This window comes from Rhinichthys klamathensis, unplaced genomic scaffold (genome assembly GCF_029890125.1).
Source record: "Rhinichthys klamathensis goyatoka isolate OS25496 unplaced genomic scaffold, OSU_Roscu_1.1 h1tg000410l_1, whole genome shotgun sequence".
NCBI classification, from domain to species: domain Eukaryota; kingdom Metazoa; phylum Chordata; class Actinopteri; order Cypriniformes; family Leuciscidae; genus Rhinichthys; species Rhinichthys klamathensis.
Window position 1 is genome coordinate 632922 of NW_026606910.1, and position 18459 is coordinate 651380.

At 38.3% G+C, this 18459-nt stretch overlaps 1 protein-coding gene across 4 annotated transcripts in view; it reads left to right on the forward strand.

Moving 5' to 3' along the window:
* The window catches only part of asic1b (acid-sensing (proton-gated) ion channel 1b), a 196035-nt gene that overhangs the window by 174826 nt on the left and 2750 nt on the right, over positions 1-18459 (forward strand). For all 4 annotated transcript variants that reach the window (XM_056234957.1, XM_056234958.1, XM_056234956.1 and 1 more), the window contains 6 exons: positions 3930-4057; positions 7958-8108; positions 11086-11142; positions 11391-11544; positions 15236-15327; positions 16234-16313. In XM_056234957.1, the coding sequence (XP_056090932.1) occupies positions 3930-4057; positions 7958-8108; positions 11086-11142; positions 11391-11544; positions 15236-15327; positions 16234-16313 (662 nt within the window). The remainder of the gene's footprint in view (positions 1-3929; positions 4058-7957; positions 8109-11085; positions 11143-11390; positions 11545-15235; positions 15328-16233; positions 16314-18459) is intronic.

Here is an 18459-nt window from a genome sequence, read left to right on the forward strand (position 1 = left end):
GTGAGAGCTGTCCTGAAATCTTTTCCACAGCTGACTGGATTTCACCGTAATTACAGAGCAGCTGTCTCGAAGTCCTGACAATGCCAGGCTCCTTCAGATACACTGCACTGCTTCCTCTCTAAGGCTTTTCACTCTACACTTAACCCGGGGTTAATGTCTTCTTAACCCTGAGTTAATGCACGGGTCACACTTTTAACCCTGGGTTATGAAGCACTGCTAACCCTGAATTAGACACCAAAGAGGTACAACATGAAACAATGTAGTGCTAGAATGTTTTGGCAAGACTTTTAGCGTCAGAAAACCAATCATAAACTGGCTATTGCTTGCCTAATTAAAGGTGCACTATGTAAGAATTTTGCAGTAAAATATCCAAAAACCACTGGGCCAGTGTTATATATTTTGTTTAGTTGATTACTTACAATATCCCAAATGTTTCCAACTATTTGTAAATCGTGAGAAAATTGCGATTTTAACCAAGGAAACGGGGCGTGTGAGCAGTATCAGGGGTGAGGGAGTCGCCAGTCAATGACGTCATATCCGCGTTACCCTCGGTTTCCGCTCGTACTGCCATAGTAACCATGGCGACAGACGTGGACAACTGGGTTACGCCTAGCGGTACGCTCACGCTGTTGTTGTTTTGTTCAAACATTTTGGACCATGGCAAGCAGACTTTGAGACAAAAAGAGGACTAAAACGAGTATCAATATCATTTTCGAGATGCCGAGAGCTCCACGCGAGTGGCGTCTCTGTTAAGAGTGTTGCATTAGACAGGTGAGCAAATGTACATAAAACGAATCAATGTTATATAGTTCAACATGATGAAATGTTAGAATATGATTTGTATGTTATTTAATGTTGATCTAGCTTACTGCTAGTCTCATACAGCCAACAAACTAACACATAGAATAACATTCAACACACTCAAATGCAGTTTAGTGTGATAGTGTAACTGTTAGAGCAAGTGAAACAGTGCTGCATTACCTCAAGTTTAATTCATCTAATAAACTGACCAGTGTGAGTAGTAATAAAGCACTTGCGTGTAGTTCGATAGAATGAAATGTCCTCATTCCTTTATATTCGCGGGACTCGCGTGTGGCGCTGATATCTGTCTCTCTTTGGCAATCGCGCCCTGCTTCATACCACAGTCATGTTAAAAACATCAATGTATTCACTCCATAAACATTATTAGATCCATCAGCTTGACGACAGGATCCATAATTCCGCTTAATGCTTTGCGTCATCAACCTACGCCTTTGTTATTGTAAGAGGTTAGCGACCCCTAGCGGCGAAAAAATTACAAATTGTAGCTTTAAATATTCATGAGCTTTATATAGTCACAGCTACTTACATTAATTTTTTTTAAGTTTCAGCATCTGAGGAAAATAGTTTAAAATGTTGAACAAGTGGAGTCAAGCCTTCATTTTGCATCAACTTGGCTTTGTTTTAAGTTTTTCAAAATGCTAAAACTTTTAAATGGTTTAAATGGTCTCAGGCCTGGTTTCACAGACAGGGCTTAGACTAAGCCAGGACTAGGCCTTAGTTAAAATAGGACATTTAAGTAGCTTTTATAAACGTGCCTTAGAAAAAAAACATTGCTGGTGTACATCTTGAGACAACGCAATGGCACTTACATATTTTAAGATATGTCAGTGCAAGTTGCTTTCAGTTTAAACAGCTCAAACATGCATTTTAGTCTGGGACTAAACTTAAGCATTGTATGTGAAACCGGGCATCAGACTTCGACTTCACCAAATGTTGCGACCTTTCCTCAAATTGTTATTAAATCAGGTTGAAAGCTCCTCTTGTCCTTGTCCAATCTTGTACGCACATACAAACGTTGCCCCAGGGTGTACAGTGTAAAATCTTGAAGCCTGACTAGGCAAGACTAATTACAAAACCAGGATTGAGTTTAGCAAAGCCTGCTATTGACTGTAAACTGAGTTCATTCTGTCTGCTGGATGATTCTCTCTCTAGATGATCTGCTAATATACAATTCATTAAACAGGACATCTGTGAGTTTACGGTGTTCGGCTGTATAATTTCCCCCATGTTATGCTGTTGGTGTTGTAATGATCATTAAGCAGATGTTTAAAAGGGAAAAAAGCAATAAAACAGGTGGGAGACGTCTGAAACTCCTCTGTGTAGATGATATGCTTGGAAACTGCATTTGTAACAATAGTCATTAGTAGTGTCACATGTGGGCCGATTTGTTGACTGGCTTTCTTCCACAGCCTGCTGGATTTTCATTCAGCGTTTAGATGGTAATATGCTGATTTAAAGCATTTAAATGAGGCCGGGTAGTGTCAAACGCAGCCTATAATCTGCGCTAACGCCCTCAAAAGTGTTTGCTCAGCTGTCCATAGAGAAACCTGAAGATTATTCCTGTTTACAGGCTGTGGGTGACACATGGATAAATGTCGAAATATTACAGACGTCAAGCTGTTCGAAATATCTTGAGACTAGTCTGTTTTCCTGCCAGCTTGGTTTTGGTTTGTTTTCCTTTTATTTTGTTTAATGTCTTTCTCATTTTGAAAATTGTTGTTGATTTCCTGTTTGCTAATTTGAGTTGTGCATATAAACTGTGCCTGCAATTTTCTCTTGTTTAGAGCCAAATGTTTAAACTCAACCTTATTTGTTGCTTTATGCACAATGTTTTATCTCAATCACTACATATTGTTATGATCTTACGTGCTGTTTTTATAAATATTGGATGTGGGACATTTCTACTTTCATCAAAGCGTCATGTGATAGAAGAATTTTGGTAACACTTTACTTGAAGGGGTGTACATAAGACTGACATGACACCTTCATAACCATGACATGACATATGTCATGAATATGAAGTAGGGTTTATGCATGTTTATGACAACTGTCATTAAGTGTCTTTCGCTAATAATGACAATAATGACATTTTGAATGCAAATATGACATTGTTTAAGATGTCTTTGTTATGACATCTTGACATAAACCATAACATCATAACCTGTCAGTGTCTTTGTCATGACAACTTGACATTCAATTAAGTTAAACTGTCATGTGGTTGCTTTTGACATTGGCTGTCATAAGGCCATTATAACTGTGTCATGAATATTTTTCGTGACCTCAACTACATGGTACAAATTGAATTTGTCATTAAACAGTTATAATGGCTTCATGACAGCCAATGTCAAAACCAACCACCTGACAGTTTAATGTAATGTTAACCAATAAAGCTAAGTGGTTTCTTAAGTTTGATAATTAATCTGCTATGTCATGTTTATGACAGGTTGTGTTATCTTAGTAATGTCAAGTTGTCATGACAAAGACACTGCAGGTTATGATGTATTGGTTTATGTCAAGGTGTCATTACAAAGACATCTCAAACAATGTCATATTTGCATTAAAAATGTCATAATTGAGTGAATGACACTTAATGACAGTTGTCACAAACATGCATAAAACTTCCTTCATATTCATAACATGTGTCATGTCATGATTATGAAGGTGTCATGTTAGTCTTATGCACACCCCTTCAAGTAAAGTGTTGCCAGAATTTTTACTATTTTTTTTATGCTTTTTTTAAACTTCCCAATGGTCTACTAATATTTGCAAATTACCGTTGTTGAATATTTAATGTTTAAACTTGCATTGTTGCATTGTTTTATTGCTATAGTCACATTGTTATGTCATTTTTTTGTAGAAGCCATGCTTTTTTGGGGTTCTTAGTTTGGATTTAGTTTGTCTACTTAGTAGTCACACCATTGACTTTCTTAAAACAATCTTCTTTTACTTTTTCAACAAAAAAGACTCTTGGGTTGAACTTGAGTCTGTTTGATGCTGTGATATAAACTGAAAGAGCAGCCCATCTGATCTGATATCATCTGTTCTTCTGAGAAACCTGCGTTGAGTACACGTCTCAGTCTTCATGTCTCATTTTCTCTCTCTCTCAGATGAGACGTCGTTCGAGGCAGGAATCAAAGTCCAGATCCACACGCAGGATGAACCGCCTTTCATCGATCAGCTGGGATTCGGAGTGGCTCCAGGCTTCCAGACGTTCGTCTCCTGCCAAGAACAGCGGGTACCAAATGATTGTTCTTTTTGTCAATTTCTCAGTTGCTGGACTCGTCTCAAAGCGCACAGGCCGCCGTTTGTGTCAGTGGGTTGTTTTAGTCCTTGGTTTTGGTTTTTACAGCTGCTTGTTTTTATTAATTTACTTGTTTGTTTTTGAATGCATTAATGTGAAGTAGCACGACTCCATTTCTCCATGATTGGCATCATGACGTTATTTTGATGCAAATTAAGAAATTTTCAAGCCCAATCTCTCAAATTTTCCTTATATTTTATGAGAACTATTCAAATTAGTGCTGTCAAACGATTAAAATATTTAATCGCGATTAATCGCATTAATGTCATAGTTTAATCGCAATTAATCGCACATTTTTATCTATTCTAAATGTCTCTTGATTTCTTTTTGTCCCATTATTTTTTCTCATTTTAATGCTCTTATCAACATGGAAAAGTGGATCGGCTTGCTTTGTGCAAATTTTTTTTATTGAAAACAACATTGGCATATACTGTGTTCAATTTCACACTAACATTCTCACTTGGAGCAAATAATCTCTCAAACAATGTAACACTATCCATCAATAAAAGGGTGAAAGAAATACTGACGAGGTCCTGATATTGACGAGGGGGTGGAGAATTCGCATCAGCTGTGTGTGTGTGTTTCAGACTGGACGTGCTGCGATGATGATAGCTCAGTTCACAACGACAAAACACACAGATCACTTTGGTCTTGTCAATGGAACCATTTGGCAACTTTTTAAAAGTAAACTTTCCATTCAGAATCTTATTGGCATCCATTTCGGCGTCTCGCGCTCGTCATTCACTCAAAACGTAACGTTAACCTACTATTTGGCCGGCTCGCAAGCCCAAACAAGTGTGTGCGGCGTGCCTGTTGTTTTGTTTCCGGTCTAGCTAGATCCGCTTGCGCTTTGGTCGACGAGGCCACAAAACGTCCTTGCGCGGCGCAAGCCATTGAAATGAATGGGTTTCATAGCGCAGCGCCGCGCATGCCGCGTGCTGTTGCAAAAGCATGTTGTTAGGGGGTTATAAGACCCAAGACTAGATATGATGAAAGAAGACCATGACTTCTGCTGATGAAACTGCAAACTATCTTCAGTAAAACTTTTCTTGAATTTTTTTATAATTCTGACTCCGGGTCTTCATTCTTCATATCTGGTTCTGGGTCTTTGACTGTATACCCCTTACAATGTGAAAAAAACTACAAATAACGCGTTTAACTGACAGCCCTACTTCATATATAATGGTAGTAGTTGTTATACTGCCTTTAAGGTTATTTTTGAGAATAACAAGACCTATTGTGGTAAATAATGAGAATTTTGCCAATTTTAGTAGCGAGATCTGCCTAATTGTAATGAAAATTAAGTCAAATGCAAAATCTCATGCTCACAAAATAGGCTTCATTAAAAAAAAAAACTCATGGTCATAAAATAGGCTTCATTTTCACTATTCAAAACATAGTTTCCTGCATTTTTTTTGTTTGTTTGTGAGGTGAGATATGATGTGGACAGCTTTGTGAGATTCATCCAAGAAGAAATTCGGTCTCCCACCACCACAAGCATGATTTGATTTTCAAATGAGAGCAAACGGCCGACACAGGTCGACCCTGCTGTCTGGAATAAATATTATTTATTTATAGGATTCTCAGAATCCATGTATAATTTTCATGGCAAGGCCACGTCATAAAATAAAAACTGCAGCTTTGTTTCTGTGAGTGAAAGAAAGAGGTGAAATCCAGGCATGTGTGATCAATAAATGAGCGTCAAAGAGACGGGCTGAAGATCTGACTCGCTACAGACAGACAGAAAGCTGGTTGATATGCACAGACGGCTCCCTGCTCCTTGTAATTGGAGGTCAGTGCATCTCCCATGTGTGGTGGATTGATTTCAGTAACATTTCCCCTCATTTATTTTCCTCTTACACAAAGATCAAGTCTGCGTCTCCAGATGCATCACCAAGATTGTCAATGTCACTGGCTTTTACAGGATTAGCATCCGTCTCTGTCTGTCGCTCTCATCATGGTTCACACAGTCAGCGTTTAGGATTGACAGCCGTATTTACTAATGGATGTGGCGCTCAGATTGCCCTGGGCCGACAGGAGCAGATGGAATAATGTCTGCATGGACATCTGAGTTAACTTAAGTCAATCCACTTCAATTACTCAAACAATGTCTGTTACCCTACAGACAGATAACCATAGATCTCAAGATTTTTAGAGAGGTAAATGTTTATCACCTTTCGCCCCGCCAGCGACGGCCCTGCTTAACAGGAATTATGTGTTGTTCTAAATCCACACAATAATGGGTTTTATTTTGTTGTTATTTTACCAACTTCAATGATATTTACTAAAAATTAACTAGTTAAGATTTAATTAGGCTGAAATATTTTTAAAGTCCCCCTGTAGTAAATAATTGTATCCTTTAAAACTCATCTTCGGTCACCGAATTGACAAATTGAAACATTTTTTGACAAATTGAACATTCCCGTTCTCCATCTCAGAGTCAGACAGCTGCCTTCTAAACAATCATCAGAAACGCTTTGAACAACTCCAGTGGAAAAAGGCATATAGTTAATCATAACATCGTAATATATAGTACATGATTCACGCGCTATATTGCTGAATCTAACCGATCGTTCATATCAACAGAAAATATACCGGCATAACCTGGCTTCTCTCGAGACTCCCCTGCTCGTTCCCTGTTAATGATTTGCTAAACACTTCAAACCACGTTTTTTGAGACTGTCTTTGGTTCACTGCAGTTTTAAAGAGAAAATACTTAGCAATGGTGTTGACTTATGAATTTGCACATGGTTTGATATATTAATTATATTAAAAACACCACATAGACATATAAACAACATTAAAAACTTGATTTAAGTCTTTTTTTTTCACTGAGCCCAGGGCATTCTGGGATTGGATACATGCCAAAACAAGGTATCTTAGAAGGCAGCACAATGATGCCGGCGCTCATGTTGAAGGCCACTCTATAAGACCCTGAGATGCTGCCCATATTGGCAGCTTACAAGGTTTCAGAGCGAAGTCAACATGTCAGATGCTGTCGGTAGAGCTCGCGTTGTTTTGAATCTGAAACATTGCTTAAAGGCTTTATGTAGGAAGTTTATGGGTAGTGTTGAGGAATTCATATGCAGTGGCGTTATGTAAAGCATTAGTTTGTCTTAGCTTTTGTGTCTGGAGTTTGTGTGTGTATTTTTATCCCATATGCAGCATTTGTTTATGGTGTGTGTGTGTGTGTGCATTTCTTAAGCTGATAGTGAGGTGTCTTCAGGGATTATAGCGTTGTCCAAAGCTGAGTGAGCTGCCTACCTAGACATCATTTTAAGGTGTATGCAAAGGCTGTTCCAAAATGTTGGCCGCATTATCCAGCCTTTTAAGATAAAGGCAGCATCAAATAATGCATTTTTATGAGCTCTGTTTGAAAAATTGTCTATATCCACCTTATTTTGCAAGCTATTTTCTGTGGATGTACAAGACTTCCAATTCATTTGCTGCTATAGGTAAATAACTAGAATACCAAATAAACAGTAAAACTATTTGCGCTACGAACCAGTGAGTTTATGATCATACTAAATTAAAATATGATAATAACTACCAGTTTGTAATATCAAGCAGCATAACAGATTGTTTTAAGCCTGGTCTTAATCTCCTGTGTTTAATTGAATAAAAATACTTGTGAATTGTTATGCTCATTAGATTGTTAAACTGTTAGCAACATGGTAACATTGGAAGCAATTGTGATTCACGTACACACTTTCATGTGAGGAGCAATATTTGATTTGCTACCTATGTACACTTTACATAATTATATTTCTAAGGAATACACCTAAGATTAAAACAGTAATTCACTATTGCCATTTCTTTCTTTCTGTCATGTAGCTGACGTATCTTCCTCCTCCGTGGGGCGACTGCAAGTCTACGCCCATGGACTCTGAATTCTTCAGCACATACAGTATCACCGCCTGCCGCATCGACTGCGAGACGCGCTATCTGGTGGAGAACTGCAACTGCCGCATGGTGCACATGCCCGGTAAACAAACACACACACACACACACACGAAGAAATCCATCAACAGATCTATTACACAGCGCACATGACCGTGTCATATCTGGTTATCTGTGTTAATCTCTTGTGAGCAGCAAAAAACATACATTTTAAAATGTAAGCGCAAATTTTTCATCATTTTGGTTTTGTAGGGCCCTATGAAATCCGTTTTATTTTTTCCTAAATTCCGTTTTATTTTTTTCCCAAATTCCATTTTAATTTTTGGGAATTCATTTTTTTTTACCCTTTACTGTTATTTTAGTCATAAAAAGAGAGTGCTTTTAAAGTTACTGATTAAAATGTATACAAATAAAATAGTAATGACCTTAAATTACAGACATTTACTCATAGCCTTTTCAGGACAAATACTGATGTGAAAATACTGCATGATGCAACATGACACTGCACTCTTCAAGTAACAACAAAATATGGTTATGAGCTTTAAACTGTCCAGTAAAATAAATTATATTAGTTTAAAGTTTAAATAAAAGTCACACTCTGTCTCTCTCTCGCCCAGTGTCGCTCGCGGAGTTCGCTTCGCTTTTGTCCAGTCCGGCGCCTCATAGACAGATGCTGTGTGTGTGTGTGTGTGTGTGTGTGTGTGTGTGTGTGTGTGTGTGTGTGTGTGTGTGTGTGTGTGTGTGTGTGTGTGTGTGTGCGTGCATGTGAGAGAGATGCGTGAGTGATAGAGAGACGGAGGGAGAGCGGGGAAAGGAAATACAACGGAAAGAATAAGCTGCGTGTTTTAAATAGCGTTAAAAAAATGAACGAAGCGCAATATGTGGCGGCCGGAGTTGATTTTGTGGCCGCGAATTAGTCTATGTGTGGGAAACACTGCATAAAAGTCACGTGCGAACTGCTCGGCTCGGTACTGAGGGCTTATAGCGTCGTGTTTCTTAACTTTTTCGCCGAGGAAAGCAGAGCCGTGGAGAGCCGCTTCGCCATGCTTTCATTGTTTTGATGCCGTCATTGGAGCTGAAATGACGGGAGGGGTTGCGTCGCCCAGTTTTGCTTTACCCCCCGGTCTGCATTTTCACCAGACATACGTTCTTCTCCCACACAAAAACAGAATTTCAATCCAAATATGTAAAATTCCACGAAATCCCGCGTTAACACTAGATTCCGCGTTAATTTGCCAGTTCCGTAATTCCGTCCGCGATTCCGTGATCGCGGAAATCATAGGGCCCTAGTTTTGTTCTGTATCCAGATTCTCGGTTAAACCATCGTAAAATCTTTAACTAGAATAAAAGGACAGCTCTCAAAGTCTCATCTTTTTTGCTACGTCTCTATTTTAGTGTGTTCTTGCCACCAGTTAAATAAATGAATGTCTCATATTTTATGGCTTGTTATTCCTTTTCCAGAATGAAATGTTTTCAAGCCGTTGCTTTTTTTAAGCCTGTGATGATTTTAAACCCTTGCTGTGCTCCTAGCACGTCTTGCTTTAATTCTGGTTGCTAGTTTTGGGGCTTAATGAAAGTAAGAGGATTTTAACTTCAGCGAGTAGAAAGCCATGATTTCATGCAGCCCTGTTAGAAACCAGCACCCCACTGAGCTCTGAACGTCTGTTTGAAACACGGCCCTCTGATCATCTCTAAAGACTTTGTCATGAACTGGATCTGAACTGCATCAAACAGCGATCTGCTGTATCTTAAACGGCATCTAAACAGTGTGACGAAACTACAACGCTTCATTATAATCAACAAAGCTGTCTACACTGCAAGCGGACAACGTTGTTAGACCGTTTATTGTAACTGGAGATTTTGAAGCCAACTTTATTCATTTTGTCAGCTTTTTTTTTTGATAAGCAAACTAGTTTATTATTACGGGAACGCTCTAATCTTGTATCTAGACATGTTTTCCTTTCAGCATCTCGTCGACTGCATGAACTCTTTCCCTCGCTTCTCACCGCTAGAGTCCTTGAGCTATTCGAGGAAGCTTCAAGACCTGAATAAATAAAATTAATTAAAAGAGGAAATCAGATTTTTGAAGAGCGGTTCGCCGCTGATAACAACAGCGTGATGGACGGCGACACGTTTTAATTAACAGACAGACAGAGGCCGCTTCATTTCACCTTTAGCCAGAACATTGTGTTCTTCTCTCTCTCTCTACGGCACACCTTTTGTTCTTTATCTTCCACATTTCTTTAAGGGTGAATCGCACAAAAAAACATTTTCAGGTCTTATTTCAAAAGCATAAAATGAGAAAGTACTTTATGCATGAATAAAATGAAGCATGCTTTAGCATTTTAAAGATATTTTTTTGTATATTTGCATAACAATTAAGCACATTTCGCATCACTGTAATGAGTCTGGACATTTTACTTTAGGGTTTGTTTGTAATTCCCATTATTCTTAATGATGCTTCTCATTAGATTCTCATTACTGTTATAAAATCATGAAAATTCTCTTTTGTCTCTATATTGACATCAGCATAAATTAAAGACAGCACACAAATACTTCTATGGTATTTAAACTAACTTTTTCTTGAGATAAAAAACTTAAGAAATGTATATTTTGCTTGAAGAAATTATATCTTGTAGAAATCGGTCATTTTAATTTGTCGGGGTTTTTTTTAAAGAATTTTGTAATGTCTAATTTATGCTTAATTATAATAAATTAATCACTGTGTCCCGACAAGATGATTTTCATAACTGTATTACAGTGATTGGAATCTAATGAAAATCATAATAATAATGACAAGCAAACTTGAGTGTAAATGTCCACACTCAATACAGTAATGAGATTTTGAGGGGGAAAATGTGCTTAATTATTAAATGCAAATTGCAAAAGAATGACCCTAAAATAGGCTTCATTTTCTTAATGCAAAATATGATTTATTTTGGTTTGGGGGGTTAAATATGACCAAGTCCTTGGCAGGCTTAATGGGATAAAAATGATCAAATTAAAATGATATTTTACTGTTGGTGTTTCTGACAGCCTTCTTCACGTTTCTCCGTCTTTAGGAGACGCTCCATATTGCACCCCGGAGCAGTATAAGGAATGTGCAGATCCAGCTCTAGGTAAGAAATCTGCCTCCTCCATGCAGAAACCTTTCAGTCTAGAGGCCAATTTTCCTCGTTGAACCCATCCGGTCCTCATTACAGATAGCTGAACCCGAGGCCACGATGGGACAGCGTGATTTATGACCCCTCTTAACCCCACCATCCACTTCCCCAGGCCTTTTTATACTTCTTCGTCTGTCCCATTGTTTTTCCATCCAGGATTTTTGAAGTTAAGAGAAATGTTCTTTCTTTTTCTCTGGCTCTAGATTTTCTGGTGGAGAGAGACAATGATTACTGCGTGTGCGAGACGCCTTGCAACATGACGCGCTATGGCAAAGAGCTGTCGTTTGTCAAGATCCCCAGCAAAGCCTCCGCCAAATACCTGGCCAAGAAGTACAACAAGTCGGAGCAGTACATTGCGTGAGTCTTGCTTGTCTCTGTAATGCTACTTACAAAGTTATATAGAAGTTCAAGCGAAACAATTGCCCAAATCCCAGTGTTTTGGCCACAACGAGACATTTGTTGATGGCTGGCTTTATATTTCTGTCATGTTGCACTAGGAGTCACATGTCTAATCTGCTGTGTTCTCTGTGACCCAGTTCTCCTATGTTCTGGTTAGTTCATTTGGTTCCACCGGTATTCTGTTAATCAGCTTCTTTGTTTGGCTCCTGCATGTAAGTCCTCAGTTCTCCCTCAGTGTTTATCGGTTCTCCTTTACACTTCGTGTGAATTATTCCTATTTTCAAGATAATTATTATTAAAGTCATTGTTTCCTAATGTTTATCTTCATCTTCGTTAGTGTGGTTAAACCGTGACACTAGGTAGCTCCAAAATCTCATTAAACCAAAATACTGAACAGTTATTTTTTCTAATCTGACACTGCAAAACTTTATCTGGACATGGTGAATTTTGTGCAAACACTTAAAATGATAAATATTTACTTAGGGTGCTCAGATCAGGATTTTTAGTGCCGATCTCTGATTACTGGAAGCAGTATTGGCAGATACAGATCACCGAAATAAATAATAGGCCAACTATTCTTAACAACAATGTATTTTAAGTATAAATTATAAATGAATTGTTTATTTATTGGCAAGCAACATGTGCAACATATTCCATTCCCTCTCTAAGAGGTGATAAGGAACAGCTTGCCTTAGAGCTTAAGAAATACAGCATTTCTGTGAAATAATTAAAAAAAACTATCAATAGAAAGTAATCAAATGTAAAACCACTGCATAGTCTTCACTTTGTAAATTAAAAATGGATTAAACCTACTAAATGTGTTAAAGAGCAGTGATTGATTTTGTTCTGTCTTTTGTTGTTTGATTAACATTAATGACACAGACGACAGCAGGAATATTAGGCTGCTGTCACTTTAAGACCGAATGCATGTTCATGCGACTCATTCCTCAACTTAATGTTCAATTAAGACATAACCAACATTGTTTAAGTGAAAACTCACCAAGCTGGACACATTTTGACATATTTTGGTGTGTATGTAACCACTTAGACTCGAACCCGAGGCTCAAAGTTCACTTGGCGTGTCCGTGTTCGCACGCACAGAAAGCCGCTTGGGGAATAATAGTATAACTTTCAAAGCTTAATGCAGTTTTAATAACTCTTTTTATTATCGAGCACACCCTGCAGTGTAGCAACAGAAGACTATATTTTACGATGATCGCTGATCTAGCTGATTTGTACGTCAAGTTTTGGCTTTTAGGGAGAAACGAAAGGAAAGAAATGCATTAAAATATCACAGCTCTAATTTCTTGCTATCTTTGCTGTAGGGTTGCAGTCATTACAATGTCTCTGCTCTCTGCAAAAAAGTTGTAAATTTATTATCCTTTTCAGACACCTGGCAGAACAGCCAGACCAGTGAATGCAGTGAAGCAATTTAAGCTGCTCAGAAAAATGATCTGATCGGCCTTTATAGAGACCACAGTTCAAAATATATGAAGCTATTATCGGCCGATAACAATTGGCACTCGATCAGTCGGAGCGCCCTTAATATTTACTTGAAAGCGTTATAAAGAAAACTACTTATTTTCAGAGAATATATCTTGAAATAAGTAAAATTTTCTGATCTCAAATGTTTTTCTTTCGTTTCCTTCTTAAGCATAAACTAAATTTAGTGACAGTTGGCAGTAATGGAGTCTGGTTGTCATCTAGTGAAAAAGTTCGGTACTGCACCCAAACAAAATCTCACTGAAAGCTCATTTTTTGAGATATCAACCTAAAATTTGAAACACAACTTGTTCAGATTTTTGGCTTTGATTTATTTGCAGTTTTAGAGTCGCCCAGGTTTTGAAAATATGTATTTTATATAAAATATGAATAATTAATTTTTTTACATTGTACATTTTCATAAACTCAAACTTCTATAACTTTTTTTCTGTTTCACTTTCTTAATTTATTTCACTTCTAAAAAAATCTGCCAAATGTCTTCTTTAAAACAAGACCAATCTTACGTCTATATTCCAAAGCATTCTTGAATTACAACCATTTAAGTTCGAAATGTGCATTTTCATGTATATTCAAAAAAAGGGGGGTGACACTTAAAGGGTTAAGCATAAACTAAATTTAGTAAGGTTTAAATGTGCTTTTGGTTGTTTGTGATGCCCTAAATGTTTCACCTCACTTGTTTAATTGTCCAGACTGGCAGCTGTTTAGCACCTCGTCAGTAATTTACCGGGATCTCTGTGTGCCATCACACACGATCCAGACAGCCAATCATCCAAGCAGCTCAAAGCCAGGGGAACAACATGGCAGACATGTAACACATCACTGCCTTGACAAACACTCTAAAAAATGTCAGGAAATGTCTCCACATCCGCAACCATCTGGAACAACACGAATCCTAATTAAGTTTACAGAGCGGGGTCAAGAAAGTTGCTGCTCTTAGTTTAATTGCTACTGTTTTCAACAGGCAATTGTACTAGTATGGGGCGTTGATTTACATACTAAGATGTTACGATTTAATGTCAACATGAAATTTGCATTTTATGTTACTACTACTTTGAAGCAATGGGTGGTGCCATTTCATTTGTGAAATTATTGTCAGCCTGAATGTATAAAACAGTGACAATCAAAACTTTCACGAAACCCTTTTCTTATATTTGTGTGAACTAAATGGAGAAGAACTATTATTTGCAGTATTTTGCATTTCGAAATGAAAAGAGAAGTCGTGTGGAACAGTTATAAATTATTTGCCGTATTTTACATTTAGAACAGGAAAGGGAAAGTTGAAGAACTGAAGAACTTGGGGGAATTTAATCTTCTGAACACTACGGATGAATGCCTCTATTCAGTTTTCTGCTTGTTCCCAAGATATTGATGACTTTCGAGTGAAATGGCTCAAAATCGGATCTCTGCTATGCTTTCTTAAATTTAGGAAATGAATCACACGTAATCTTAGATCTGCCATCGCATCTACTTATCTTTGACAGTAATAGGGTTATGTATTAATCTAAAGCAGGGAGACTGATGTTTTGAACCCAAATGATGTAATCTCTGGGGGTTTTAAAGGAGGAAGATGGTGTTTTTAATACTTTGCTTTAAAGTAGCACTTCATTGCTATCCGTCGATAAACCTGTTACAAAAGTGCCATTAAGGCTAACCTTTTTAGTGTTTTTGGCTTCCAGGTATCTTTGAAATGCTTGGCCAAACACTCATGAAATAACTGCAGCTGTCGTCTGAAGCTTAATTAAACTTTCAAAATGTAGTCAGTGAGGAGAAAAAATTAACTTTCACAACATGTGCAGTGAATATGTGTAGAAAATTAAAAACTCATTTAAAAAAAAAAAAATTTGGTAAAGAAGTAGAGTACATTCTAACTATATGATGTAAACTCTGAAGTGCCATGGCTTGATGGTGCAAAAACGTAAGAGAGGCATTCAGATTCAAGTCCAGCTGTGTTTAAAATAGCCCCAGGTCTCCGCTGGCCCGGCTCCAACCAGATGCTTACAGCAGTGGCAGATAAGAGAAAGAAATGCTGTGAAATTGGCAGAGATTGTGGATCGATGCTTGGAGGGATGGTGTGAAGGATTGGGAGGGTTGTGGAAGTAAATTCAGTTGAGAAGTCCTCACCTTTCCCTTCTGTTCTGCCCTTTAGAGAAAACATCATGGTGTTGGACATCTTCTTCGAGGCCTTGAACTACGAGACCATCGAGCAGAAGAAAGCCTACGAGTTAGCCGGCCTTCTCGGTGAGCGGCATTTTCCCAGACGTCAAGAGAATTATTTGATTCCTTGACATCTCCAGTGGTTATTTTACTAATTGATTACAAAAATAGCTCTTCCAAACGAAGTCAGTGTTACAGTTTTTAGAAAGTCAAAGTTACTTATTGTGACTCTAAACATAAAACTTAGACACTTTAAAGTATTTGAACATGTTTGAACTATTCATTCACACACTATGTGGCTGTTTACACGACACCGCTTTCAACTTACCGTATATACCCGAATATAAGACGACCCCCCCATTTTACAGACTTATTTTTGTGGAAAAATAGATTTTTGTGGAAAAAATCTGGTTTTCAACAGTAAATAATTTTAAGAGCAAATTTCCGAGGCGTTGTTCCAAATGCCTCGCATCACCTGTGCCTCGTGTAGAGGCCCGCCTCTCGTCAGTCGACAGCGCGGGAGAAAAAGGCTATCAATCGATTCCTACCTCCACTCGAATATAAGATGACCCTGAATATAAGATGACCCCCCATTTTTCAGCCTATTTTTAGGACAAAAACCTCGTCTTATATTCGGGTATATACGGTAAAACGTAAAACTTTTTATGCGTTTTGACCGTTTGACAGTGGTTTGGGTGCCTGAAAACGCAAATTTTTGAAAACGTGAAATGTCTCCATGTAAACAACGTGTTCAGTCTATAGTGTTTCATCGCCATCTAATGGCCTGGCAGAATACTGCTCTTTAAGTCGTCTTCTCGGATCCGTCTAAATGGGGATCGTTTTGACAATGGTGTCGCCTGTACACGGAAAACTCAAAGGGAAAAGGAGGGGTCCGTTTTAAGCATATCGTTGTCGTGTAAACGTACCCTATATTTTACAAAGCTTGTAAAGGGTGTTCAGGTGACTAATTACTGAGCTAAACGGTTTCAGGTGACATTGGAGGACAGATGGGGCTGTTTATCGGGGCCAGTATCTTAACCGTCCTGGAGCTCTTTGACTATCTTTATGAGGTAAGACCTCCATGACTCAAATCCAAACCTGCACCTGTTATTTCTCCCTTTTTCTATGTATTAAAGAACCTTCAGAAATATTTACCCTGAAACTTCACGGTTCACGTCACACACAATGGCATTACATTCTCCTCTCTTTTTGTGTCTGATATGACCTTTACACAAACAATGCTCTCTTAACACTGAAGCTTTCTTCCACTCTAGACCCTTTGCCACAATCTGAATCTGAATATATTATTATTTACCAAGCCTTTGCTTATGATGTGATTGCTTCTGAGATATCAATGCCCTGAAGGCGAAGGTTGGAATTATCTCTTGATTGGGAAAATTGTCATCGGATCTGATAACAGGTGATTCAGCAAGTAAGCAAGCGGAGCAGAAGAAAACTACTAGAATTATATTCAAAGTGAGCTGCGGATTCATTGTTGTCGGCAGATGCAGTGCCTCAGGCATTACGAAGAAATAATTTTAGTGTGCATGCACACGCTCTGTCATTAGCATCTTAATCAACCTATCGTCTGCAAAGATGTTGCCAAATATTGTCCTCGGATTTTGTTTAAGATGATTGATAAGCATTGGTCTCATCTGCAGAAGTATTACACACTTGGCTGGCCGAGTTTATTATATTATTCCTCCTATTGATGATTTTAAACTCTGGCAATGCCAGGAGAGCTATTTTTCTTGTCTGTTGTCTTGGGCACTCATTGGGTATCGCTGTATGGCAGTGATTGATAACAGATCATGTGACGTTTTACAGGAAGTGCTGACTTGAACCTCTGTGCTACAAACTTAGTTTATATACTTATGTATTTGTATCTTTGAGCATACGGCCAAAGATATTGAAAACTACCTGTGCATCGTGAGTCATAAATCATCACAGTATTCATGATTTTTCTTAATGTTATATCAGCTGCAAAATCTTTTGTGAAACGCCCAGTACTGCTACGCACCAATACATATGACTGGAAAAACAGGGAGGAGATGCCAGGAGAGCTATTTTTCTTGTCTGTTGTCTCGGACGCTCCTTGGGTATCTCTGTATGGCAGTGATTGATAACAGATCATGTGACCTTTTACAGGAAGTGCTGACTTGCACCGCTGCGCAACAGACTCATATTAGCCTGTGGAAAACAACAGCAAAGGCACAAGCATTCAGGATGTTTCTGCTGGAAGATAAAAGAGACAGATTGAGATGTGAAAGGCATAGTTCACCCAAAAACGAAAAACCTGCCATAATTTACTTACCCTGACGTTGTTCGAGATCAGTTATTTTTCTTCAGTAGAATGGAGCAAAGTTTAGCGGAAGCATTTCCACTGGGGAAACTTGTGGATGTTTTTTTTTTATGCCTGATTTTTTTTTAATCCAAAATTGAAACAGTCCAATATACTTATTTTATTCTGACCAAAATCACACATTATGTTGATGATGTTGATGTACAAACCTTTTAGGTGAACTTGAAGGTCGTGACTAAGGCCTGGGATCAAGTCTTCTGCTCATTTATTTAGCAATTGAGAAATTTAAGCCATTTTTACTGATTTATCATTCCAGAATAGAAGCTTTCAGTTGGGAAAGCCATTCTTGTGGTAAAATATACATGAACCGAGCAATGCGCCACAGTTTTGATAAATTGACACTCAATGTAAAAATTCCCTCGAGTCTGGTTCAGACTCAACGGCAGGCTCTAAGTATTACCAGTGACATTAGGACACAGATGGAAGACAACCTGTCAGATATGGCAGGTGGAAACTGGTGTCGTTTGCAGGAAACGAGGCACAAATACTGTCAGTTCCAGGACTTGTGTTTGTATAATCTGACTGGCTTAAACTGACTTCTGGTACAAGCCAGCCGAAAGCTAATAACAAACAATACATCATCCATCCATCATGTTATTCTGTGTGTCAGGAGGCCCTCATGGGGAATGGGGGGAAATGCCCCAGTTACAAGCTCAGATCTGCGTCTTCATATTGTTTCTGTCTGTTTCTAGAAAAGCAACGTTTGGGGAAAGAAGAAAATGTCGACTTCCTGGAAAATGTTTATTTTGAATGTGTGCTTTACTTGGGAACCAAGATGGGAATAGAACTAGGCTAGTCTTACATCTACAAACCCACAGGGTTCCTGTCATCCATGTACAGCTTTTTTTCTGAAA